General features: G+C 41.0%; 1 protein-coding gene across 1 annotated transcript in view; it reads right to left on the bottom strand.

Annotated features, from left to right (window-relative positions):
- Nucleotides 1–6,863: 6,863 nt before the first annotated feature.
- nf2a (NF2, moesin-ezrin-radixin like (MERLIN) tumor suppressor a) overlaps nt 6,864–11,353 on the bottom strand; it is a 38,985-nt gene continuing 34,495 nt past the window's right edge. Inside the window, exon 16 of the mRNA XM_042488378.2 lies at nt 6,864–9,417. Coding sequence (XP_042344312.1) covers nt 9,367–9,417 — 51 coding nt within the window. The 3' untranslated portion in view covers nt 6,864–9,366. The remainder of the gene's footprint in view (nt 9,418–11,353) is intronic.

Genomic DNA, 11,353 nt, shown 5'->3' with positions numbered 1-11,353 from the left:
TCTAATTAATACCTCCAAGACTTTGCCGGAGTTATTTTTTCCTCCTCTCTGCTAGTATTTGGGTTTAAAGGAGACTGACGTCACCAAACAAGCCACCAGCGGCCTGGCGGTCAGACGAGCGATGGAGGAAGGGCTGAGCCCCAGATATAACGCTACCAGAAAATGAGATTAGAGTGAAGGATTGGCAAAGAGAATTTTGAAAAAAAAAACAAACAAAAAAAACCAGAGAAATTGCAAGGTGAAGGTGCACCAAAGAGCCCCTCGAGGTATGTGCATGCATAATGCGGTTCTGCAATCGAGGAGAAACAAAAAAAAAAAGGTTTCATTCATGATCTCACCAGCTTTAAATATTTGCAAATTGTGTTCTGCTCATTAATATTTCACGGCTGACTTCTCGTAGTGTCGGCCAATGTCAAAGTCTCATTAATAGTCCGCCTGTATTGACAGTCGACACAATGTTTTTTGGCAGACACACTTTTCCCATATCCTCGGGCGCAGGGTAAAGTGTGGTTTAACAGGGATGATTGTGATGACCGTTGACTCCCACAGCAGCAGCAGCCCCTGGAGACAGACACAGAGAGCACGAGATAAAAAGATAAAAGAGGAAATAAGTGATGCTGACGAGCAAAGAAAAAACGGGTATTACTGAAGACTGATCTGTATCACGATGCGAGAGAAAAGTATATATTCATATTGTAATTTAGAATGGACGGAGATAATTAAAACAGAGCTCATCGTTATCTCAGTGCCATTAGAAAATGTATTCATAGCCCCTCATCAAGCAGTGCAAAAACAGGCAGGCTGTAGCTTCTCCTTGAGTCTAACAAGCTGATATTTTTGAAAAGAGAGATTTTAGAATTTTTTTAGCCTAAAATACCAAACTCATTTCCATCCGTACTAACTGCGGGCAACATAATGAACCCAATCATGGCGATTTTCCACAGGTATTTCACTCAGAGACATCTGCATCCTGGAATGAAAGAAGATACTAATTTGGATGGAAGGACCGAGAAGGATTTGTGATTCTGTGTGCGTCTGTCAGAGTGTGGGTGCACAAATTTCAGCGAAATGCACAGTAACCTGATGCAGCACGGTGAAGCTTCCAAGTTTTCGCAATCCTATACACCCCCTGCCACCACACAGAGTCCCCAGGGACTGGAAAAAATTTAATCACACTAAACATATGTGTAAGGTGAGGTGACACACTATCAAATAAATAGCAGCATGAAGAGAAGGCAGAAAGGACTAATGTCATGAGGATTCGTACTGAATATCTGGTGAATAAAACACATTCCCACAGGAGCAGGCAGGCTGCGGCACCGCACCCCCACACATCGAGGCAAAGTGGGGGATTTCACCACTTTGAGGAAGTGTTTGGTATTAGAAGAGTCAATGGATGTTCCTGGCAGGGCAGATCTGCACAACGTGCTGATAAATGTGCTTATTGCTCGCACAGCATGCATGTACAGTTTACACGTGTACATTTAGATCTTTCTGTTCCTACGCCAAACCTCTAATGTGCTTACATGACTACTAAAACCGACCTTTTTGAGACCTTATTGAAATTCTTGTGTAGGCAAAAAACACTCAACCTGGAAAAAATACCCAGTTCACTCCCACATGAGGGCGTTGAGCTGCAGAGTACTCCATGAATGAAAATGTAAAAATATATACATGCCACTCAAATTATACTTATTTGTGTGGTTGTAGTATAAGCACAGATTGTATTTACTGCAGTGGAGCCAGTCCAGTTACTTCAACTGTGTTAATTGACACACCAGAGCAAAAAAAACGGAATATCAGGCATTTTCAGATGCTTGGAGCATACAAGCATGACTTGGCACCAGATTCAGCCAGCAAAGCTGGAGAACTGAGATCTCCATATGGTATTTTTAGACCTTACTAATGCCTTTGGCTGTGCACCACATCAACTATTGAGTTTTTTTGAAGAATTCCGGGCATTCAGCGTTTTAAACGGATATTCAGAGATGACTCAGAAAAGCAGAGTTTATTAGATCATGGGAGCATGTGGAGATGGGTATGATGGCGAACTACAATTTTACCGCTACTTTTTATAATGACATTGAAAGGGATCATTCAAGCATCGAGATCAGTGGTAGAGGGAGAAGAGCAAAAGAAAGGGTGGTACTTCTAATCCATTAGAGTGTATATACATAGTAACATAGTATACAGTACTTCCAGTAAGCATGGCAATTTGCAGGACAAAAGATTTCCGTGTTCAAACTGCTGAAAGTCTGTTTTTATGCGTCTGCACCGACAACAACCGAGGCCAGAGGCATTTGTTTTTGGGTTATCTGTACATACGTATGTCTGGCCCATTCTTGTGAGTGCAATATCTCAAGAATTACTTGATAGAATTTCTTCAAATTTAGCATTAACGTCCTCTTGGACTCAAGGATGAACTGATTAGCTTTTGGTGGTCATAGGTCAAAGTTCAAGGTCACTGTGACCTTGTGTGTCTCATTCTTGTGAACGCGATATTAAGAATACCTTGAGAGAATAATACTTTAAAATTTGGTACAAATCTCTTCTTGGACTCAAATATGAACTGATTAGATTTTGGCGGTCGAAGGACAAGGTCTGTGTGACCTGATCTTACTTATTCTCTTGAACATAATAACTCAAGAAGCCCTTAAAGGGAATATTTTTAATTTGGCACAGACGGTCAAGTAGACTAAAAGATGAACGGAATAGATTTTGGTGGTCAAAGATCACAATGTCCTTGCAAATGTCTCGTTCTTGTTAAGGTGATATCTTTAGAACACCTTAAGGGAATTTCAAATTTGACACATTCACTTGGACTCATCAATGAACTGATTAGAATTTGGGGCTTCAAAGGTCACTGTAACCTTGCATCCATCTCATTTTCATAAACGTAATATTTGAAGATTGCCTTGAGTTAGTTTCCAGAAATTTGGCAAAAACATCCATTTGGACTCAAGAATTTACTGATTACAATCCTGTGGTCAAAGATTAAGGGTCAAGGTCGCAGTGACCTCATATGACATGTTTTTGGCTGTGATTCAAGATCCCTCAAGAATGACCTTAAAAGTGTGCTGATTGTATAGATCTTTTGCGTGTGAAAGCATCCGTGTTTTCACAGACATGGATGTAAAATGGAAGTGCAACTTGACTGGTGTGCAGAGGCATACAACTGCCTGGCGGTATATCTAGCTTTATTTGTCTCTCAAACATCCTTTTAATGGCTGCATTTTAATGTATTAAGAGCAAAATGTTGAGCCTTGTGTGTGGACAGCCCTGCACTGTCTTGCAGGAGACCCTTGTGCTGGCAGCCCCACTGTGCTAACGGACTGACTCCATTGACTCCAATGGGCTGTTGACTGTTGCTGTGTAATGGGATATGACTGGTGTCAAAGTTGCACGCTATGTAGGCACTGAGGATGCAGAAAGGTCAGGATGATTTGGCAACATTTAAAGTTGCTGTTGCCCGTACTTTGATTTATGGGGCCAGTGTGGCTCTTAAAGAGATTGAAAATCAAAGGGGAGTTGCAGAGGACTCTGGACATTATCTACATTTGTATCCTAGAAGAGGTATTTTTGCAGGTGAAGTTACAGATAAGACTCAAAGTATCTGAAAACACAGCAGAAGTGCACAGCCTTCTTTATCCACATCAAAGCAGTTCAACAGGTGGAGCTGGCACTCAGGGAAAGAACAGGGTCAGACAAAGGACACCCTTCACAGAGAAAAAACTCCCTCAGGGTAAAGAAGGCTAGTCATGGACGAAATGCATCAGTAGGAAGGAGGACGGTGGGTTACGGTTGTTCCTCAGGCAAAACATTCAGTGGGTGAATTGTAAATGTGAAGTGAGAATAAACTGCTGGAGGGAGATTTGTGGTGAGGAGCACGCCAGATTGAATTTGTGATATGTTAGCTGTGATATTAAGTCGTCTTAGGTTAAGCCCGTTTAAATCTCTTATCCAAATCCCCACACCAAAATGTCAGTCTATAGACAGGTGAAGTCATTTATGTTCAGTTCTATAGTTTGTCCAAAAACGATAAATAGCAGCAAAAATTGAGGGCAATTTATCATCTAATGTTAATATACTGTTGCATTTGCCCATTGTTAAAAAGAAAGGGACTGAAGGATTTCTGAGCCGGCATATTTTCAGGTATGGGTGGGAAGAGATTAGCACATGGGAGTAGATTTGAGGAAGCAGTTGATAAGCCCACAGGAAATAGCAGGCTCCCACCATAGCTGGTGCAGATAAAACACACAATAGATGGTTAAGTCTGTGGAGCTCGCAAAGTCATGGGAGGACAGCAGACGAGGCACGTGAGAGGAAATGGAAGGTGGAGTCAGAGATTGAGCACTGGGTTTGGAAAGTTGGGGTGTAATTGGAGGAAGTTGGTTGAATTTGTGGAGATGTTCTTGAAATTACATGACATAAGTTTACTATTGATGTAAATTACTGATTTGTGGGCGGAGCTTATAATGAGTGGACACAAGTGGCTGTTAACAAGGCTTAGGCCTTAGTTGTTTGTCTGAAGCGTTGCAGTAAATCAGAAGGGTTTGCTCAGGCTGAAAATAGAGGTGAGCCTGAATCCAAAGTGAAAAATACAGCTGAGAGTTATGCATCATATACGTTGAGGTGAACTAAACACAATGGGTCTCATTCAAGAAATGTTAGTAAATCTGTGAGTAGATTTGCACATAAATCACCAAGGTACTAAAATCCTACAGCGGATTCATGACTGCCGTGGAAAACTTGAATTTTATTGCATAGACACAGGTGTAAATTCATGAATGCAAATCAATCTCAAAGTGACAGCGCGCTCCTACAACTCAGCGATTTGCATACATCCACGCCCACGAACAGCCATGTAAGGAGATGAACATCAATGTGGATGGCGCATCGTGTCAATCTGCAAACATGCTGCAATCAAAGAGAGAGGGAGAAAGAAAAACTTTTCTGACGCTGTCACTAAAGTTATTTAGGGTGAACAGGAGTTGAGAAAAATGTTTTATTTTCTTTAGTGGATAGCCTAGTGGTGTGACAGTAAATATATATTTTTTATTATTATTTATTTAAAATTTAAATCTGTTGTTGGGTGCTAACCTAATATCTCCATATTTCACCTTTTTTCCAATAAATTAAATTTATTCTAAAAAGAAATTTCAGGAAGGCAAATTTTCTTTTAATTTTTGACGATGAGCGAGCAAACATGAGCAAGCTCGTGAGTAAGCCCGGTCCTCAGGGACTTGGCTTGGGCACCGGAGGGTCGCCCGTTCAAGTCCTCATCCGGACCAAGTATGGAGCGTTGACTGGAAGCTGGAGAGTTGCCAGTTCACCTCCTGGGCACTGCTGAGGTGCCCTTAAGCAAGGCACCAAACCACTAACTGCTCGTGGCGCCTGTCCATGGGCAGCCCCCTCACTCTCCATTTAGTGCATGTACAACTCCTGTTTGTGCATGTGTTTGTATTTTGGGCTTTTGTGTAAATGACAATGGTGTAAAAAAATACATACAAATTTTCCCTCTGGGATTTATAAAGTATATAATAAATAAATACATTCGGAGCATTATTTTGCCCCCTTACCAGGTGGTACTAATGGTTGCCTCAGGTTGTCTGGTCTCACAACACTATCTTCCCTGTTTAATAAATGAGTGCACCATAGCCTCTTAAAGACAGTAATATCAGCTTCCTATTATTTTTCGCCTGGAGGAGGCAATTGTATCACGGTAGCTGTGGCCCTCGCCAGTTCTACCTTAGGGGCAGCAGTAATTGGAGAAAATAAAACATTTCTCTTTTAATTCATAATTTTAAAATATATATATATTGTCGTTAACATTTATTAGGTGGCTACGATAATGCCTTTACTTCCAGGCTATTTTGGTTTGAAGTCCTTACATCTGTTGTAAATTGTAAAATGGTAATAAGGAGTTTTATTGGCTGAGCTAATAAAACTCTTCCTATTGTATCATTCTGTTGACACCTGATGTGGCTCTGAACTGAGACTTCACCCTGGATTGTGACACAAGGGTTTTTCCTTCCTATTGTGTGTGCTTGTTCTATATTCAGGCTCCTGGCAGGTGCTGCGCGGTCCCCATCAGCTCCCCTCACCCTGCAGTAAACTGAGAACCGTTTCCAATCTGCTGCAAGACAAGTGTGTTTGTGTGTGTGCGTGCAGGTGTGACGTCAACTGTGATCCCTTGAGAATGGATAAATGACAAAAGATGCGATTCTTCCCGTCTCTCCCCCTCTCCCCTCGCCCATTTCAGAAGGCAGAGTTGAGGCAGCAATGACGGAGAATCTGCGTGTCTGTTGATTTGCATGATGCCCCCACAGACCCTCCACCGCTGCCTGAGCCGCGGGGCCCCGGGGAGAGTTGGCTCCTGAAGACGCCCCTTTTGTCACAACACTGACAAGCCAGGGGTGGTCAGTCTCCCTCTAAACCCAGAGGTGACAGAGCTGTGGAGAAGCCCCCTGACCTGCACGCCACTCACTCTGTCAGAGAGCTGTCAGTCTCAGGGACCGAACACCACGGGCAGGGACTCACAGTAAAGAGTTAATGTGTTGAAACACAGCACGCGCCGGCACAAAAACAAGTGCACGGGGCATGCAACACACCCCGCCCACCCACGCATCCGTAAGCACACACACAAAGACCTTGTCATTCAAGCAAACTGGGTATGTGATCTGACACAAGATGGAGGGTGCTTACGTAACACTTGAATCATTTCAAAGGTGTAATTGGATGTCTGTTTGGGTCGGGTGGAAGAGGCTCTTGGCACTGGCAATATCAAAGCTGACATTCATCAAAGTCTGCCAAAATAACTAACACAAAGTTATTTCTGGATGGAAAAAACATACAAAAAAAAATCAGACCTGATATTCATTTTATTTCACATACAAAACTTACATAACTGGAGTAATATTTCTGTCAAAATGTATATTTAGTAAGAAAATGTACTGTAACTTCACCCAAAGTTTTGTTTTAAATACTGCTTACTATCCTTGTTAAATGCAGACAAGAAGAGAAAAAAAAAACATATTTTCTTCACATTATAATTCCCCCAAAATAAATTGCTTTCAGAGGGAAAGAGCACATTAATTCAAAAAGACACATTAATTCAAAATAGATGCAAATTCATGTTTCGAAAAAGCGGTTGTCTTCACCACAAAAAAAAAAAAAAAAAAACTGAGATAGATGTGGCACAAGCTCACATCTAAGAATCCCAGTTTTCCTTCATCCAGTTTGAATTCTAAGAACAACCTATTACAAATGATCGTCTCTTCACTTTCGAGAGCGGAGCATAGTGCACTCGCTGCCTCGTGCAGGGAGGACATCCTAATCAAGTGAGGCAGCCAGAGATGTGTAACATAACTTCTCTGTGTATACAAGATGTAAACGCAGGTGCTAAGGCCTCATATACACAACACTTTGTCTACATTCACCATAAAAAGTTGCATAAAACCACAAACATGGACACATTTGGAGACTTCAAAGTAAAAAAAAAAACAGCTCACACAACAAAACCAACACAAATTACTTGATATAAATCACAGAAGTGGATTTTTGTGTCAAAAGCAAGCTTAATATTGTTCACAGCTCATAAACTCACACTATTAGTGGTAAATGTCTGTTTAAATTCATTATAGCAGAGAAATGCTCTATTTCTGCTGCCTGAAAACTCGTTTTTTATTTAAACATTCTTTCAAAAACAGGAAAATTAAGGCAGCATGAAGTTATTATTATTATATTATAATTCACCAACAGAATGACCATTTGTTTATCAGTTTGTCACCCAGTGTTGCGTAAATTTGTGAAGAAAATGTTTTTCTCGCATGCTCTGGGGAACGAGTAATCCAAAAAAATGAAAAAAATTCTCGACGAATTCAGCCGACGGACAAAATTATGTTACTGCTTACTGCACTGCCTAATTCTTGCCCCGAATGTTTTCAGAAACATGTTTTATCTTACTGTCATACTATAATACAGGATCTGCCCGCCTGCTGTTGTTTCACACGAATCAGTCCATGTTATGTCACCTACCAGTGGGAGCTTTTATTGGTCTGATATGGCGCACTGCATTCTGGTAGTTGTAGGTTTTCTACCTCTTGAGTAAATTATCCATTTTCTCCGTTTTCTCTGGTCATGTAGCACCAATTTCCAATGCATATGTGTCTAACTACTGCATAGACAGCCTAGTTTTATGCGAGGACCCTCTTCATATCGGTGAAATACTTCTTTAACAATAACGAAAATGAATCCTAACTAACACTTTAAAACACCAAAGTCAAAACAAAAGCACAATGAACTTACTGGTCAAGGCAGAGATAGACCAGCAACTACCATGTTGAGCAATGGAAAATTACTGTTTTTGAAAATAGAGTTGGCCTCTGACTTCCTGTTTGTTTCCCTGATGGAGGAACTGTCTGTTTGGGAAGTACTGGGCATATAACTGGATAAATGAAACTTGGATTTTATTGCATGAGTTGAGTGAGACGTTTGAGATAGTTTTGTTAAACGTGGATTCCTGTGACCTCAAGTAGCAGGAGTAGCAAAAATGTTACTTTATTTTTGGATTTTTTGTTCACCTGAGGCATGTGAGAAAGTCACTATAACAGGGTGAGTTGTTGATATACAAAGGATCATTTGGGGGATGAAGTATTACTTTAAGGAAAGAGAGAGTATACTGTATGAAGGAATTTGTTTTTGCCTTTAGGAATCAAATAGTTGGTGTGAAAGTAGAGGGCAGTCTAGAACAATACAGTATTTTGCTGCCAAGATATTAAATATTTGAGTCAAGGTAAGGGCAACATGTCAGCCACATAATCAGTTCATTTTCTTTTTCAACTTTATCCCTTAGTGGTTTATTTCTATTTGAATTTCAAAACAGTTAGGCAGTCAAATAATGTAGGTCATCTCATTTAGACACGATACAATAACCATTGTGAACTCCACAGATACTGTCTCATTAGAGCCACAGTGGAACTGGAGCAGTCAAAGACCATTTTGATCTCTCCTTGTATTGCCTACCTTTGTTCTGTGACATTAATAAAACCCAAAACCAAGTTCACTTCGAAATACTCATGGAGAATGTGCAGTATTTCACATATTATTTCTGTAAACACAGACTCAATTCTTTCTGAATCCAAGATTTAGTGCAGGAATATTATGAATGCATTTTTGTTTGTGCGTACACGAGGCCTCTAGAGTTGGTGCAGACGAAGGCAGTGGTCATTTTTTTGTGTTTCATAGTGGTTTCCCAAGAAGTCGAGCAGAAGCTCTGGTAGTGTGGTCAATCATTTAAACTGTCCTGGAATGTAGATTCATGAGGTTGTTGGCAGTTGTGCATCCCCAACTTCACAGGCATGTAGTTTAAAGCTCCTCAAAGAAGGCCACTCTGGTCTTGGTGCTCTGTAGTGTTAGCTGTGGAGGAGACAGGAACGACAGAGCAGATAAGAATTTAATCTGTGGTGGAAGTAAACAAGAACAGAACATACTGCTGTAGAGCCAACAAGCAAGATTGGTAACCAAATGGCCATATGGCACAGAAATCATCACCTGCCCTGTCTCAGCCTTTCTGCTGGACCCAATGCTGCTGTGTATTTCCAACGCAAGCACCACGACCAACAAGTCTGCCCTAATTTCTGAATTAATCACTAACAAAATGTAGCAGATGTTATGTGATGGTCAACAAGCTTTCAGGGTGAAAGCACAAATTTAACTGTCATAATGCAGTTTGGGTGCATATGGTTGAAATCCCCCGCACCCTGGATCAGTCTCTGTAGTTTTGGGGAGCTGGTTGCACTTCATGTGTTACTAAAACCACTATTTCATGAGAGCCCACTCTTGTGCTAGGATTAACTGAAAATGAGTCCTGATCACAATTTTGTCTTCCCACAATAGAGAAAACATGTTCGACCGCGATATTAACGTCCCAATCATAACATTGTTTAATTGGGTAGCATTCTGTGATGGCATATTTATTTTTAGTTTGGCAGAACTTTATTTAACAAATTTATATTTTACATCTGGGTGATGCTCTGAATCAAGGTGAAGAAGAACCTTATTTAAAGTTTTATCTTGAGGCAAAGATTTGTTAATTAGCAGGAATGTAGCACAACATGAGTGAAAACAGTGCTCTGTTTATTCAAATGAATAATTGTGACTAAGATTTGTTTTACTGCAATTCAAATGAAGATGCAGATGTTTATTCCAGTCATGACTACGTAAACACTGTTAAATACAAAAGGCTACAGATATCATATTGCATTCCAGCAGAACACGATGTGACTTATTTCTCTTGACAAATCAATAGACTAAATGATCATAAGCAGTGGATAATCGGAGTCGGTAAACTTGTGGGTTTATTGAAGACGTACCCACCAGGTTATTTTGTTTTTAATGAATCTCTGATGCTATGTGAAGATCTGCAGCGTTATTGACACTCACACTGGATCAGAGTTTACAACTGTCCCTGGTGGACAAAGAAATCTGTAGGCTTTTCAAACTCTCCACTGCAGGGAGAGCACGATGGGCAGAAGATCAATGCCTGTCAGAGAAAGTACTGTTAATTGTTTTTCTTTCCAGGTTTAAATGAGCTGCTGATGGATTAATTCAGGCCACTGACTGTGCTTTAACCCCTTCAGGACAGCGGAGCATTAACTTGTCGAATACAGCGCTACTTCAAATTGACTGGGCAAACTTTTTCCCCTCTTCAACATCTGTAGGGTAAAGGGAATTAAAGTGGCTGCCAAAGTAAATATTAGAGCGGGGATGATGGAGGACAGTTTGGGAAATCCAGGGTGATTTCTGGGGAATGTGTAGATGGAGGGACTTAAGCAAATCCAAACAGATAATGTGTGGGTAAGGGATGGATTTGCAGCATAATGTTTACAGATCACCTTCTATTGTCCCGCCTGACAGACTGCCTGAACTACACTTGTGAGTGTGAGAGCCTGAGTGTGTGTCTGAATCTGCGGCATTGTGCTCCACACTGCCCACAGTCGCCATGCGGAAGAGAGCAAAAAACTCTATACTAAAGGTCTAAGGTATTAACATTGTGAATAGCACAACAGCAAACTATTTCCAGAGGACGAAATGTTGTTTGGATATGCAGGAGAGCACAATGAGAGCAACCCAAATGGTTGCCCTCCTTTGTGTGTCTCTTCACGCAGTCTGGATCGACTGCTACATAAAAAACTGTGAAACTTCACACAGAAATCACTGCAGCTCTTGTGATTCAGGTGTTGAGAGTGAGCTCTCCTGACAGGCCCAGTGGTAACAGAGCAGAACCTGTGGCCTGGTAGAAGCACAAAGGCTCTGGGCCATGTTAAGGGGCCATTCATTAATCATCCAAAGG

The sequence above is a fragment of the Plectropomus leopardus genome, chromosome 4 (assembly GCF_026936395.1).
Source record: "Plectropomus leopardus strain MGB_pleo_1.0 chromosome 4, ASM2693639v1, whole genome shotgun sequence".
NCBI lineage: Eukaryota > Metazoa > Chordata > Actinopteri > Perciformes > Serranidae > Plectropomus > Plectropomus leopardus.
The sequence above is the reverse complement of the archived record's forward strand: the minus strand, read 5'-3'. Positions and strand labels throughout refer to the sequence as shown.